Raw genomic sequence first — 17,044 nt, 5'->3', positions numbered from 1 at the left:
CATCGATAGAAACAGAAAAAAAAATCCAGACCCATCTGAGTTGTGTATAAACTGCAATAACCGAGCTGAATAACAAGTACAATTTGTTTAAAGTAATATTCAGCCTCAAGCTTTTGTGTAGGAGAATGAGCTTGAAAAACTTAGTCCTTCAACCTTATTTTCTCTTTTTTTTTTTACTACAAGCAACTATATGCCAATAAAATGGACAACCTGGATGAAATGGACAGATTCTTAGAAAAGTATAACCTTCCAAGACTGAATCAGGAAGAAATAGAAAATATGAACAGACCAATCACGAGTAATGAAATTGAAACTGTGATTAAAAATCTCCCAACAAACAAAAGTCCAGGACCAGATGGATTCACAGGTGAATTTTATCAAACATTTAGAGAAGAGCTAACACCCATCCTTCTCAAACTCTTCCAAAACATTGCAGAGGAAGGAACAATCCCAAACTCATTTTATGAAGCCACCATCACCCTGATACCAAAACCAGACAAAGATACTACAAAAAAAGAAAACTACAGACCAATATCACTGATGAATTTAGCTGCAAAAATCCTCAACAAAATACTAGCCAACAGAATCCAACAACACATTCAAAGGATCATCCACCATGATCAAGTGGGGTTTATCCCTGGAATGCAAGGATTCTTCAATATACACAAATCAATCAATGTGATACACCACATTAACAAACTGAAGGATACAAACCACATGATCATCTCAATAGATGCAGAAAAAGCTTTTGACAAAATTCAACACCCATTTATGATAAAAACTCTCCAGAAGGTGGGCATAGAGGGAACCTACCTCAACATAATAAAGGCCATATATGACAAACCCACAGCAAATATCATTCTCAATGGTGAAAAACTGCAAGCATTCCCTCTAAGATCAGGAACAAGACAAGGATGTCCACTCTCCCCACTACTATTCAACATAGTTTTGGAAGTCCTTGCCACAGCAATCAGAGAACAAAAAGAAATCAAAGGAATCCAAATTGGAAAAGAAGAAGTAAAACTGTCACTGTTTGCAGATGACATGATGCTATACATAGAAAATCCTAAAGATGCCACCAGAAAACTACTCGAGCTAATCAATGCATTTGGTAACGTTGCAGGATACAAAATTAACACACAGAAATCGCTTGCATTTCTATACACTAACAATGAAAGATCAGAAAGAGAAATTAAGGAAACAATCCCATTCACCATTGCAACAACAAAAATAAAATACCTAGGAATAAACCTAACTAAGGAGGTAAAAGACTTGTACTCAGAAAACTATAAGACACTAATGAAAGAAATCAAAGACGACACAAACAGATGGAGGGACATACCATGTTCTTGGATTGGAAGAATCAACATTGTGAAAATGACCATACTATCGAAAGCAATTTACAGAGTCAATGCAATCCCAATCAAATTACCAATGGCATTTTTCACAGTAAACTAGAACAAGAAATTTTACGATTTGTATGGAAATGCAAAAGACCCCGAATAGCCAAAGCAATCTTGAGAAGGAAAGAGGGAGTTGGTGGAATCAGGCTTCCTGACTTCAGGCTATACTACAAGGCTACAGTGATCAAGACAGCACGGTACTGGCACAAAAACAGAAATACAGATCAATGGAATAGGATAGAAAGTCCAGAGATAAACTACGGTCAACTAATCTATGACAAAGGAGGCAAGGATATACAATGGAGAAAAGGCAGCCTCTTCAATAAGTGGTGCTGGGAAAACTGGACAGCTACAAGTAAAAGAATGAAATTAGAACACTTCCTAACACCATACACAAAAATAAACTCAAAATGGATTAAAGACCTAAATGTAAGGCCAGACACTATAAAACTCCTGGAGGAAAACATAGGAAGAACACTCTTCGATGTAAATAATAGCAAGATCTTTTTTCATCCACCGCCTAGAATAATGGAAATAAAAACAAAAATAAATAAGTGGGACCTAATGAAACTTCAAAGCTTTTACACAGCAAAGGAAACTATAAGCAAGACAAAAAGACAACCCTCAGAATGGGAAAAAATATTTGCAAATGAATCAACAGACAAAGGATTAATCTCCAAAATATATAAACAGTTCATCCAGCTCAATATCAAAAAAACAAACAACCCAATCAAAAAATGGGCAGAAGACCTAAATAGGCATTTCTCCAAGGAAGACATACAGATGGCCAAGAGGCACATGAAAAGCTGCTCAAAATCACTAATTATTAGAGAAATGCAAATCAAAACTACAATGAGGTATCACCTCACACTGGTTAGAATGGGCATCATCAAAAAATCTACAAAGAGTAAATGCTGGAGAGGGTGTGGAGAAAGAGGAACACTCTTGCATTGCTGGTGGGAATGTAAACTGATACAGCCACTATGGAAAACAGTATGGAGGTTCCTTGCCAAACTAAAAATAGAACTACTATATGACCCAGCTATCCCACTGCTGGGCATATACCCAGAGAACACCATAATTCAAAAAGACACATGCACTCCAATGTTCACTGCAGCACTATTTACAATAGCCAGGACATGGAAGCAACCTAAATGTCCATCAACAGATGAATGGATCAAGAAGATGTGGTACATATATACAATGGAATATTACTCAGCTGTAAAAAGCAATGAAACTGGGACATTTGTAGAGACATGGATGGACCTAGAGACTGTCATACAGAGTGAAGTGAGTCAGAAAGAGAAAAACAAATATTGTATATTAACACATATATGTGGACTATAGAAAAATGGTACAAATCAACCGGTTTGCAAGGCAGAAATAGAGACACAAATGTAGAAAACAAACATATGGACACCAAGTGGGGAAAGCGGGGAGGGTTGGGGGGGGAACGAATTGGGAGACTGGAATACCAAATTGTACGCTCTAAATATATGCAGTTTATTGCAAAAAAATAAAAAGTTAAAAAAAAAACTGCAATAACTGGGCTGAATAACAAATACAATTTGTTTAAAGTAATATTCAGCCTCAAGCTTTTGTGTAGGAGAATGAGCTTGAAAAACTTAGTCCTTCAACCTTATTTTCTTTTTTTTAATAAATTTATTTATTTATTTATTTTATTGGCTGTGTTGGGTCTTTTTTTTGCTGTGCGTGAGCTTTCTTTAGTTGTGGTGAGTGGGGGCTACTCTTTGTTGTGGTGCGCGGGCTCCTCATTGCTGTGGCTTTTGTTGCGGAGCACAGGCTCTAGGTGCATGGGCTTCAATAGTTGCAGCACATGGGCTCAATAGTTGTGGCTCACGGGCTCTAAAGCACAGGCTCAATAGTTGTGGTACACGGGCTTAGTTGCTCCGCGGCCTGTGGGATCTTCCTGGAGCAGGGATCAAACCCATGTCCCCTGCATTGGCAGGCAGATTCTTAACCACTGCGCCACGTACGAAGCCCCAAACCTTATTTTCTTATTGTGGTAGATGGAGAAACCATTCAGTGCTACCCAACTGGCAAATTTCCTGATTATTTAAATTCAATTGTCTAAAAGCATGATCTTTACATTTTTTGTTGATTTAGCAAAACCATTTTAGATAAAGTTTCCAACCAAGTGGACTGAGAATACATAAGATAGTTTCAGATAGTACAATATTTATCTTAGAGAGTTGATCAATAATATGTTTTATTAAATTTTTTTCTGTAAAACTGACCCTCCACTCACATATTTCTAATTAAATTTGAGAGTTGGAAGGGATCTTAAGATTGTTTTGTTTAACATCCTCATTTGACTAGAGAAAAGTAAAACCAGTTGTGAATGGGTAACATCAAACTCACGCAGCAATGCACTCAGGTCTGGAGTTCAGCTCTCCTAATTTGGGGGCCAAAGTACTTGAAAGGCTAAGGATTATGATAAAGAAAACATGGATCATTTGGTAAGAACTTTAGCATCATCTGGGTAACGATGAGCAGCTAGCTACAGTGAGCTGTGCCCTATACTGTGGATCTTTCCCTGGACACAAGCATTTGACAAAGCTTTGGTGAACGTTATCCCTTTCACCTGACACATGTAAATGAATGAAAAGAAATGAATTCTCAAAAAAGTGGTTGATTATTTAAAATGCCTGAGAATACATGGACTTACTTGTCTTTCATATAGCAGGGATAAGGAATGGCTTGCACCTGGACTGCTATTTCCTGGGAGTTCCTTCCAGTCTGCAATTCAATGATTGCTCTTTCAATACTATCCTGTAAGTAAACAAAAGCTCTGCCATAGATCTGGTTGTTTGATGGAGAATTGTGTGGCCCCGGGGCCCAAATCTTGTTTCTCATGCTTCTTGTGGTCTGTGAGGTCTTGAGACTCATGCGGATGGTATATTTTACAACAGGAGGAAGAGAGATGTTTTCTGAGTCATAGCTTCTGTGCTGGCTTCTATTAGAAGGAAGCTGAAAAATAACACCTAAAAATAAAATGGCAACAATATCAGAAAGGTTATTTCATGGTTGACATTATTCATTGTTTGGAGGGTACACACAGGGGGCAGCCAAGCAGGCAATCGAGTTAGTAATGTGACAGCACGTTCAGACTGCTAATTTACAGGAAAAATGGCGAAGTGAAAGTGACAGCCTCAGAGATTCAGAGCAGGAGTTTGAGAATATAATCACAAACTGACTGGCCAGATTAAATATATCACTCTAAGCCACTTACTGAAATTAAACACACACACACACACACACACACTAAAATGAATAATCTTGACTGATTATGAGGATGGACTCAGCTTCATTCTGTAACTATGTAATCCTTTTCAGTCTTAATTTTAACCACACCAACAAAATTATACATATTGAAGGCTCCTCAACCAACATGGTTGGTTGACTACATGAAAGGTTCTCATTTCTAAGGACAACAGAGTGCCCTCCCTCCACCCTGACTACTTTTCTGAGTTCTGGATGAAAGAAGTGAGGGAAGAATTTGGCCAATTTTAGTACAAAGAGAAGCTCAAATTCTAGTAGAATCACACTTACTTCCAAAGAGTTCATTGCTCTTGTAGAGTCTTTTAGCCTCTCTTTCCATTTCCTCTATGCTTTCTGCTGCCTGAATACGGTCATATAAAACACAGGAAGAAATATTTACTGTCAGGGAAGACAGTGTGTTAAGATGATCAATGAGGTCAATGCCGTTCTCTAATTTCAGCCTTAGAGTATCTAAAGAAGAAAAAAAAAGCAGACACAAAGCATATTATAATGTTGTATTATAATGTTTCTAGTAGTAACAGGACAAAATACTATTGCTTTGGTAAGGATTAAACCTTAAACTAGATTATAAATACTAGGAACTTGTAGAATTTACTCTAAAAATACCTAGTACTCTATATCTGGGAAAATGTAGCCAGTTGTGCAAATGTTAATTGAGGAGAATGTTGAACTAGATAGATACACAAACCCAAGTACAAAGCATGCTACAAACTAATTCAAAAGTATATTCTGCTACAATTTAATTAACCAAAGACTAAAGGTGAATAATTAAAAAAATATATCTGTATTAGTTAGGAAGAAAACTATAAAGTAGAGGTGGTGAAAGGTTTGAATAAACCGAAACACTTGCTTTGTTTGGGGAATGTGGATTTAAGAGTTTAAGCAAGGAAAGTCTATGCAGAGTGTGTAGAACAAATAAATAATATCATTCAATAAGCTGTGATACAGAATCATTTCTCAGGTGACAATCTATGCCACATAGTTACAACTTTCCAATATTATTTGATTTAAAACCTTATGTGAGTTATCTCTATTCATATCTGTATCACCTAGATAAAATGATCAAGACTGCATTTCATGTAATTACTCTGGAAGAAAGAGGATTTAATTGCTCTTCAATTTCATGATTCCTTATGAGGAAATTAACTGAGACCAAGGGTAAATATAAAATTGCAAGTTAATAAATCACTTGGCCAATTAAATTTTCACTGACTTGATCATCATGAATACCGACAAAGCTGTGAATATCATAAATCCCTCTTCATACAACCCAAATATGTCTCTACCATCGTCCAGTAGAAGACTAAATTTCTCACAGAGGGCAACTTCTTAAATGAACCTCTCATTAGAATTTAAAATGAAATGTTTTGCTCAATACAGACATTGGTGGGGGAGGGGTAAAATTGTGCTTCAACAGTGGCCTCCAGCGGCCACTGGAGGTCAACACAACAGCAAAGGATTCTTCAGAAATGCTGGTAGATGGGATGCAAGAGCTCTGAAGAGTCAATGCCCCTCAATCTGAACTATAAAACCTCTTTGATCCTGAGTTAAATATACAATTATACAAACAGGAATTCTCACTGCTATAGTCATTTTAACTTTCTTTTTAAATTCTAAAACTCATCTCCTATATCTAAAGTTAGAAATAAAAAATATATATATATAAGAACTTTGTAGTTTATCCCTGATATTTTGATCAAATGTTTCCTTACCCAAGTGATACTTTTAGAAAATCAATCACTAATATCTTTCTTTAAACAAACAGGGCTGACTATCATACAATACATACAATAATACACAATATAAATGTAGGCATAATTCCTCCCCACTAGTTTACAACCAAAATCACTTAAGTCCCAGTAGTGCTGGGGCGGAGGAGGGGCATTTGCTCTACTGCTGTCAAATTCTGATGCTTTCAATCCCTTCCTCTTACCCATGGTTGCATAGCAACAGGGAATCAGACACAGACTGAATTAGATGTCTTGCATCCCTTAGGTTGAAGGTGGGGATGCGGCAGAGGGAATGCATAAGTTCAGGCAGCTATCTTTGATCCTCTTCTGCCTGTTCCTTTTAAATGATCACAAGAGGAGGAGCCGATCTTGAATAGTGATTTAAGTTTATTTTCTTTCGAGTCTCTGCATTGCTTTTGTTTTGCTTTTGCTAACTCTATAACCTCTTCTGGTTACATTCTGAGTTAGTCAAAGTGATACTAAGGTCAGTGGAGATAAAATTATAAATGTAGCCAGAAATAAACCATTTCATTTTATTTTGTCCTTAAAGACTTGCTTTTTATCAAGTTACCCCAAAAAAGCATCCTCCTGTAGCAACCTACCTGTGATTGAAGGAAAAGCTGCACTTAGAATATATTGAGTTATAATTATTGAAACTAACTACAGGCACTGGGTATCCAAATAATCATTACTATTTGTAACTGTACAACTAACTAGGAAGAAGACAGATAGATATACCCAGGATTTTACTTTTCTTAGGATAACTAGATAGAAACCAAATACAGAAGAAAAGGAAAAGAAGATCTTATATGGGACAATATTTTTCACATTTCTGACATGACTAGTAAATAAAGGTTTTGTGAATCTGGACTCACCGAGTTCGTCTATCTGTTTCAATAGTTCAACTGCATCAAGTCCCACGGAGAATTTTACAAAAACTTGCACAAAGGGGTTTCTTAGTGTATTCTAACAAATAATAATAGGGAATCAGTTTCAATACAAGAAGAAAACATGTTTAATCATCACCTCTTTAATAACACCACAGTGAAATGAGGTACCACTATTGGGCATTTTCAATGCACCATCTTGCAAAGGCTCCCATACAAATCTTTGAGAAAGAAACAGAAGGTGTGTGGCTGGCAATGACTTGAAAGGCTGGCTTTTTGCTTCTTCATAGACATAAATTGGTCACCGTGCTGAAGTGGCCAGGTATGACCATAATTAACAACATTAGGAAATCATATTTAATTGAACAGACTTTTCCCCCATAGCTACTAAATCATTTGTTTTTAACATATGTTATACACAATTTTGATGGTTCGTGGCTGAACTTTGTTCAAACAAAAGCAACTTAAAAAAACTGTGATGTCTGTGGTATTTGATATCACAACTGATTTGTATCCTAGTCCTACTACTTCCTAGCTCTGAGGCTTTCAGCAAGCACTCATCCTTTTCCAGCTTCAGGTTATTTTCTATAAAGTAGTATCTAATCAGGTTAGTCAAATGTAAATCATTATGGTATTGTTTTATACTATTATAAGTGCAGCTATATGAACATGGAAAAATAAACTAATGATAATATTTTAAATTACTCCATACTCATGGAAAGACTTACAATTTTAAAAAAAAGTGATTTAAAAATACAAAGGTTTTTGTAGCTATCTTCCAAATTAGGAGACTTAACTTCTATCACCAACCTAGTAGTTGTTCCATTTACCTAGTAATTGTTACTAGGTAATACTCATTGAGATCTTACTATGTGCTGGGCACTGTATAATAGAGTTTACCTTGATTTTCTCACTTATTTCTCAATAATACCTAGAGGTAAGTACTATTATTATCCCCAGTTAATAGATGACAAGGCTAGGGCCCAAAAAGTCATGTAAATTTCTCTAAGTACGTACAATTAATAAGGGCCAAAATGAAAGTTGAAGAGAGAGACTTCAACTTGATTAAAGAAATGTTTATTCATCTTGTGTGTAAATTCATGGCCTAGTTTTTATGCGAGCTAGGCTTAAGTTGTTTTCCCCTTAGAGGACAGTTCAGTACTACTTATTATTCTGTCCTTCTTACCAATATCTTGTTTGGTTATCATGCAGATAAATGATTAAGAATAATATGTATTTATACATATATCCCCATATCCCCTCCCTCCCGCAACTCTTGATTCACTTTGTTGTACAGCAGAAACTGGCACAACAGTGTAAAGCAATTATACTCCAATAAAAAAGCTTAAAAAATGAACAATATGTATTAATAAAGCATATATATAACAGAATTAATTTGTTAAATCTATAGATGCTGAGGAGTCTAAGAGTAGTTGGTAGCATGAAGACAGATGTCTATCACACAGCTACACACTGTGATAACCCAAGTTCTTCAAAATCTAACTATTTACCAGGAATTAATTTGCGCAGTGTGGAAAATCTGAATCAGAGCATTACTAATAAGAAAAGCACTGAGTTACCTGCAATTCAGAGATGATCTAAAAAACTCTATTTCCATTCTCTTATCACCCCTTTACAATCAATCCTGTCTATGATATATAATATTATTTTCAAATGCTTTCACACATGTGATCTTCACAAGTCCATAAAGTGGTTATCAATGGACCCATTTTAGTTTCATAAACTATAGCAAGTATTTTAAGTCATTGCCTAAGAGCTCACAATAGCAAAGCCAGGTCATGTGCTAAAAGCCTGAAGATTCAAATTCTGTACACATTTTCAGAAATAAGTTTTCCTCAATAGTTGAGAATAACAACTTATTTTGGTCTAGAACAGAATAAAGATACTCCCATTAGATGATGATCCCTTTATGGACATGGTTATAGAATATCTTCTTAGCAAATTACTGTACTTTGGAACTACTATGCATAGATCATGTCCTTTGTTAATTCACTGATTTAGCCAACAAAACTTTCCTTAATGAAATAACATGCGTAGGATTTTTATCTGTTCACAGGAAAAAAGGTTTAGGAGAAAAGAGCAATTTTCCACTGAGGAAAATACATGTGTCAATAAAGTCCATTGTAGCCTTTGTTATCTGAGATTCACTAAAAAAGGCCACTTAAAATATACGTTTGTGATTACCAGAGGTGGGGGTGGAGAGGCGGGGACTTGGATAAAGGTGGTAAAAAGGTAGAAACTTCTAGTTATAAGATAAACATGTACTAGGGTTGTAATCTACAACGTGATATCTATAGTTAACACTGCTGTACGACATATAGGAAAGTTGTTAAAAGAGTAGCTCCTAAGAATTTTCATCACAAGGAGAAAAATTTTTTTTTCCTTTCTTTTTATTGTGTCTATATGAGATGATGGATGTTAACTAAACCTGCTATGGTAGTCATTTCATAATATATATATGTATATCAAACCATCATGCTATACACCTTAAACTTCTACAGTGATGTATGTTAATTATTTCTCAATAAAACTGGGGGGGAGGACCCTGAGATTTAATTGAGATAGTAATGTGCTTAAGATCAGAGAAAAGTAGGATATTTTAAAAAGTGGACATGCTTAAAATTAGAACTAAATTTAATAGTAACTTGTGGGGAAGATGTTTGATGAAAAGTTTATTTTATATTAATTGTGTTAAATATCTATTTTAGAAATTAATTTTATTATTTATAATAAAATTCAGGTTGTGATTGTAACTATGCACTAATTGTTAGAACAAAGACTGAGTAAAGCATCTTTTGGGTAAAACTTTTCTAACGAAGTCGTATGACACAAATTCTTTGTTCAACATTTAACTTCTTGAGCACGATTATAAAGAAGGGCATTTTTGTTGTGGTTGCAAAAATCTTCTAAGGCTCCATCAGTTTTCCAAGGGCCTCTCTCACTTTTTTGAATATGCAAGCCATACTCTCTTGAAATTCCCAAGTTGTCACCATTCCTGAAAATTTTCTCTTCTCCAGTTGATAATGGGTTTAACCCTGCTGCTTAATGTTTATCTGCCAATAGCTCTCTTTGTGACTGGAACACTCTTCACGTTACTTGCATGCTCTTCAGAAAACCCTGCATCTTTTATGAGAATTGCAGATTATACTTTTCAACTAGTGTGTGTTGGATTTGAGTTGCATTGTCAAATCTTTAACCTAAACTAGAGTGTCAAATGTTTCAACCAAAGAACTCCCCAAATTTAACATTCTTTTTCAGAATATTAGTATTTTAGGAATTCTGGTTCAGTTAAAATAGCAAAACATAATTTAGAGAAATAAAATAAGCATATTTTAAGTAGTTTTTATTGCATTTTATTTTTCAAAATAGATTTACATCACTAGTTATGTCTCAGGATCAACTGGTAAAATGATTTATGTAATGTAAATCCCTGTATGTAATTCAGAGAAACTGTGGTATGAGGTGAGGATGGTTACAAACATGAGTGACAGATCTGTTATCCTGTCTCAGACCTGCTCCCTGGAGGAGAGGCAATTTTACTCTGTTGAATATGGATTCTAAGTTACTATCTGCCCATTCCCATAACAAAGGTGATTAAAATCTCAAAGAATTATAATTCGTACAAAAGTGAATGACAGAACCATCTCCTACCTGGAGCATTGGAATCGTCTGGTTTAACAGGTGGAAGGAATTCATGAAAAGTGGTGACTTATCCATCCACTCTTGAGATTTTTCTCTTAAATCTGCCAGCTGCCTCAGAGTTGCATTAGACTTAAAGGCAAAGAAACAGAAATAAATCTGTCCATTAATATTTTCCTATATTTCAAAAAGGTATCTTAAGGTTGTTTTGTTACATAACTTTAAGAAACAATTCTAAAAAGTAGAGTTAGTAAAACATGGTCAGAAATTTCCCACATGGTCAAAAGTTTTTAAGTGTCAGCTTTCATAGGGTCAAGATCGCTTATAAAAATTCTGGAAAATTTAAGGATTTATTACAAGTTCACAGAAAATTTACAGCCAAAAGAAAAGTATATCTTCTGGAATTCTCACAAGTTACCCATTTTTACCAATGGTACACTTTACTACTGAAGAAACATTCTAGTTCAAGGATAGAAGAAGCATACTTTCACGTATTGCTGGTAGGAAGAGATATGTACAGCTTTTTTTTGGAAAGCACTCTGACAAACAGTCATTAAAATAGAATACAATATTCTTCAATCCCTCAATCTTGAACAGTCACCTCAGTGAAATAAAAATACCACTGTATAAAGTCATATGCACAAAAGTATTTGTTGTCACATTGCTTACATGAGCAAAAAACTAAAAGCAAACACTAGAAACAAAAAGAATGTACAACAATCGAGGATTGGCTGAGTCAATTCTGTGGTATGAAAAAATTTGCAATCTTCAAAAAGAATGAATAAACTATATTTATTGAATTGGAAGAATTTCCACAAGGTATTGCTATGTGACTAAAGTAATATGTAGAAAAATATTATAATGAAACCTTATTTTAATAATGCAAACAATGACCATTCTGCATATGAATGTGCATACGGTATAATAATACATAAAGGGTTAGAGGACTGTACATAAATTATAGAAAGCCACTTCCTTGAATGCTAGCCTTCATTAGTTTACATGAAAGGAAGAACAGGATCTAGCAGGGAGAAAATGAGTTGAGAGTCAAGCAAAAAGAAAAGAAAAAAAAAGACTGCAGTTTAGAAAGTAAGCACTTACTGACTTCATTTATGCAAAATTAGGTACAAGGTGTAGTCAATAAAGCAAATAAGGTGTTAAAACACCAACAGTAAAAACAAAGACCATTCTAGAAATCAGTGATGACCTCATGTGTACTTTTATATAGACCTAAAAATAATTTGTATTTATATAAACTATAGTTTAATGACCAAGTAATGGTAAAGCAGATTTTTTTTTTTCACTTTCACTCTGTCGTTTTAAAAGCATGAAATTTATCATTCAAATCACTAAAGCCAGCTTTAACAGTGAGAGAGAAATGCTGTTATGGTTATATTAGGTAGGTGATAAGTATGGTTAATATTAATGATGTTTTTCTCAGCATCTATCTTCTGTATATTATAAAATGTTAAATTGTATAACCAAATACAAAGCCAATAATCTATAATTTAGCAATTATTTTTGTTCAAACTAGTTACACAATGCCCAATATTTTTTCTAGTGCAATTATTTTTACATACTCTGAAAGTTAGATGCCAGTTGTAAAAAAATTTTCTGCTTTTGGAGATAAATTGAAAAATCTGAATTCTTGCTTCAATTAACCTCATTCTCAAGTGTCAACAGGTTCATTTCTCTTCAAGGAGCTACTACCCAATCTACATTGTTTACACATATACAGGGCAGAAGCTGAGAACTGTTAAGAGTTTCAGAAAGCCAAAGGTAATAGTATGTAGGTTATAAAGAAATCTGAGCCAGCTAAAGTAAATTTGGAAGCTGACTACTTTAAAAATCGTCTTAATACTCAAGATAGAAACTTTGAGTGATAATGGTCAAACCTTTTCCATTATTGCCTTTGTGACGGGGGTATATGGTGCATACAGAATCTTTCCCAACAGCATGGGTTTCAAGAAAGCCCAAATCACAGGTCCAGCAGGCATATTAATGATGTCTTTATAAAGGGAAAAGCAAAATGGTGCTGAAAAGAAAAAGTGTAAAACGTCCATTTAATATATGCATTTAAAATCTATTCCTGGTAAATTGACAAAGATTATTGTTATAGCACCCCAAAATACATGCCTTATACTTCCTTTGCTATTAACAAATGTGAGGCATCTGGTGTCAAGGTAAGAAAGCATAGTAACAAAACTTCTTTAGGTATGAAAATTTAATCCAATAAGCAAGTGCATAATAAGTGATGGCATTTTGCCAAGAAGAGTTAGAAAGGTTGAAAACCACATTTGAGAATGTCTTCCAACAGATCTTCCTCACCAGCACTTAATTTTTAAAAATATGCGGAAATTTGCTGTTGTACAAGATACATAAGAGCCATCCATTAATGTTTGTTGAATGAATAAAAAGATTTATAAATGTGTCAATCCAATTGCTATACTAAATGTCCCTGTATTGTTTGGAAAAGCTCAGCCGATCATATTTTGCATCTCAAAGCTTACAGACCAAGTAAACAGCTTCAATGTGCCACTGAATGTTTATAGTTCTGCTAGAGTCATGAAGTTCTCCTATGTGTCATACAAATTTCCAATTCTAAAAAATTAAGAAAAAATATTGACCTGAGCAGATTTAAGGCATGCTGTTGTATCATTTACTGGCAAGGTGCAGGGGTTAAGATGATAGACTTTGTGGCAGACTGCCTGGGTTCAAATCATAGCTCTGATATTTTCATGTTGGGCGACAGTGGCCAGGTTACACAATCGCTTTGTGCCTTACTAAGATGCAGCTATAGTAGCACCTACCTTATAGGTAGGTGAAGAGTGAGTGAGTTGATACGCAGAACATGCCTGATGTGTGGTTGCTGTATGAGGGTTTTCTTGGGGAAAACTAATGCCTCATTTATTATAAAAGGTTAAGATTACAACTCAACATTAAAAAGAAACAAACAACCTGATTAAAAAATGCGGAGAAGACCTGAATAGTCATTTTTTCCAAAGAGGAAATGCAGATGGCCAACAAGCACATGAAAAGATCCTCAGCATTGCTAATGATCAGGGAAATGCAAATCAAAACCACAATGAGACGTCACCTCACATCTGTCAGAATGGCCACCATCAAAAAGAACACAGATAACAAATGTCGGTGAGGACGTGGAGTAAAGGAAACCCTCATACACTGTGGGAATGTAAATTGATACAACCACTGTGGAAAACAGTATAGAGTATTTCTCAAGAAAACCAAAAATAAAACTACCATATGACTCAGCACTTCCACTACTGGATATATATCCGAAAAAAACAAAAAACACTAATTAGAAAAGATTCATGCACCCCAATGTTCGCAACAGCATTATTACATTTGCCAAGATAAGGAAGCAACCTCAGTGTCTATCAATGGATGAATGGATAAATAAGATGTGGTGTGTGTGTATATATATATACATACATATATACATACAAACACACCATGGAATATTACTCAGTCATAAAAAAGAATGAAATTTTGCTATTTGCAACAACACAGATGGACTCGGAGGGCATTACGCTAAGTGAAATAAGTTAGACAAAGACAAACACTGTATATCACTTATACGTGGAATCTAAAAAATACAACAAAGTAGTGACTATAACAAAAAAGAAACAGTCTCACAGATATAGAAAATATAGGAAACAAACTAGTGGTTACCAGTGGGGAAAGGGAAGGAGGGAAGGACAGGATGGGGTAGGGGACTAAGAGGCACAAACTATTGTGTATAAAATGAGCTATAAAGTTATCTTGTACAATACGGGGGAATACAGCCAATTTTTAAAAAGGTCTAAGATTCAGTAGACAACGTTGTTAGGAGATGACATTACCATGCTGATCTTGAAGTATACTCACTGGCATGTAAGGGAATTCTGTATTTTGCAGCAATTTGTTCTTTACTTAATTTATGGGTCAAAAAATCCTTGGGGTGGTTGCCTCCCTGCCTCTGAGAAGAGGGCAGCATGGCAACTAAATATTCAGTGGTAATTCCTTGGGAGCACAGTGCTTGGGAAATGGTACTAAATGATCCTTGGGGAGTGTTTTTCCGGTTGTTTCTGTACATTGCCTGTGAGATAAAAATACATCATTTATTAACATCATATGAGCTATAAATGCTACTGAAAACAATATAGAAGAAAACCTGATAATGCTTAAAACATGTATCCCAAATGTAAATGCAGAATTCTAAACTTCTCCAATTTAAGCGGCAAAAACTTTTGCCAGAGTAGAAGAGTTTTTCTGTAAGTGATTTTTGTCAATTTCCTATATTTGTAGCTGAATATATTAAAGTAATCTCAAATAAAAGTTAAGATGACAAAAGGAATTTTCCAGCAAGAACATTACTGGGTGACTTTTCTACCTGTGTTAATGGAAAACTTCTGGGCAGGTGCATTTGTTTCAGGGATCTCATTTTGTCTAGCAGTGGTCGTGTGCCAGAAGCCATCTGACTGAGACTCTCCTTTAGTCTTATGAAGAGTTCTATCATCTTTTCTACTGGCTTCTGATTTTCCTTAGGGAAAAACACCTGACAGGAACAAAAAAAAAAAAAAAGCAATGATTTTTATGGAGAAACTGGGACCCTCACACGCTGTTGGTGAAAATATCAAAAGGTATAGTTACTTTGGAAAATATTTTGGAAGTTTATTGAATAGTTAAACATAAATTTACCATATGACCAGCAATTTGATTCCTAGGTAACTACCCATGAGAAATGAAAAAATATGTCCACACAAAGATGTGTATGGGAATGTCTCTAGCAGCATTACTTACAACAGTCAACAAGTGGAAACAATCCAGATGAATGGGTAAAAAAATGTATATCCTTAGATTGGAATACTCTTTGGCAAAAGAAAGAAATTACATACTGACATGTTACAACATGTATGAAACTCAAAACATTATACTAAGTTTAAAAAGCTAGACACAAAGACCACATATTATATGATGCAATTTAAATAAAATGTCTAAAAAAGGCAAATTCATAGAGACGGAAAATAGGCTACAGGGTGCCTGTGCTAGAGGTCAGCATGAGAACTGACTGTAAATGGACACATTTTAGGTTGACAGAAATGTTATGAAGTCAGATTGTGGTAACAGTTGCACAATTCCATAATTTGCTAAAAAATCCATTAAATCGTACACTTAAAATCAATCAATTTTGTAATATATAAATTGTACCTCAATAAATTTGCTAAAAATAAATGATTTTGAAAGTCAGAAAGGCAAATGTTAATTACATAATTCTTCGTGTGTACTATTATTCAAAAATCTTATAATGTGCTCTTTAAAATCAGAAAAGCTCTGTCAAAAAGCTCACGTGGTTTATCAGGCTTGATCATAATCCTATAATGCATTTCTATTGCAGGAAGAAACCCTGAAAATATTTTTTAAATTTAAATTTAAATTTTATTTTCTCATTCACTCATTTATTCAACAAACATGAAGTGAGTGCCTGTTATGTTCCCAGCACTGGGTGAGGTGATGGGTACGAACGAGGTGATGGGTATAGTGGTTCACAAACTGGCATCATCCTTCCACTCAGGGAGTTTTGTGATAATAGGAGGAACAGATATGAAACAAGTCAATGAACAAAAGGCTGGGGAATATGAGGAGGCAGGAAGTTTAGCTAAGAAATCAAAAGAAGTCTTTCCAAGATGACACCCCAAAGGAGAGAAAGAACAAAACACAAGAGGAAAAAGGAGAGGACGGTAATAGACAGAGGGGAAAGATTTGTGAGGTTCATGAAGAGGGCAAGCTCTTGGCGTGTCCAAGGGAGTCAAAGACCACTATATGAGCACAAGATTCAGTTGGAGAAATATCACAAAGACAGAGCTGTCTCAACAACACAGTTATTAACTGCAATCAGATTTTTCTAAATCAGATTCAACATTTTAATTTTTCTTCCAGTTCTGCCAAAATTCTAGGCATTCCTACATTGATTTGAAATAAATTACTAATGATGAGAAATTTTCATTATTTTTATTTGCAATAGCTGAAAGAATTAGGAATGGTCTTCTGCTTGTAAAAT

The 17,044-nt window shown here is 34.9% G+C and overlaps 1 protein-coding gene across 6 annotated transcripts in view; it reads right to left on the bottom strand.

Moving 5' to 3' along the window:
• The window catches only part of ABCA12 (ATP binding cassette subfamily A member 12), a 193,924-nt gene that overhangs the window by 74,620 nt on the left and 102,260 nt on the right, over positions 1 to 17,044 (bottom strand). For all 6 annotated transcript variants that reach the window (XM_057745989.1, XM_057745991.1, XM_057745988.1 and 3 more), the window contains 7 exons: positions 15,377 to 15,541; positions 14,872 to 15,082; positions 12,879 to 13,018; positions 10,996 to 11,115; positions 7,312 to 7,402; positions 4,977 to 5,156; positions 4,093 to 4,408 (listed from right to left, as the gene is read on the bottom strand). In XM_057745989.1, the coding sequence (XP_057601972.1) occupies positions 4,093 to 4,408; positions 4,977 to 5,156; positions 7,312 to 7,402; positions 10,996 to 11,115; positions 12,879 to 13,018; positions 14,872 to 15,082; positions 15,377 to 15,541 (1,223 nt within the window). The remainder of the gene's footprint in view (positions 1 to 4,092; positions 4,409 to 4,976; positions 5,157 to 7,311; positions 7,403 to 10,995; positions 11,116 to 12,878; positions 13,019 to 14,871; positions 15,083 to 15,376; positions 15,542 to 17,044) is intronic.

The sequence above is a fragment of the Hippopotamus amphibius genome, chromosome 8, assembly GCF_030028045.1.
Source record: "Hippopotamus amphibius kiboko isolate mHipAmp2 chromosome 8, mHipAmp2.hap2, whole genome shotgun sequence".
Lineage (NCBI taxonomy): Eukaryota > Metazoa > Chordata > Mammalia > Artiodactyla > Hippopotamidae > Hippopotamus > Hippopotamus amphibius.
The sequence above is the reverse complement of the archived record's forward strand: the minus strand, read 5'-3'. Positions and strand labels throughout refer to the sequence as shown.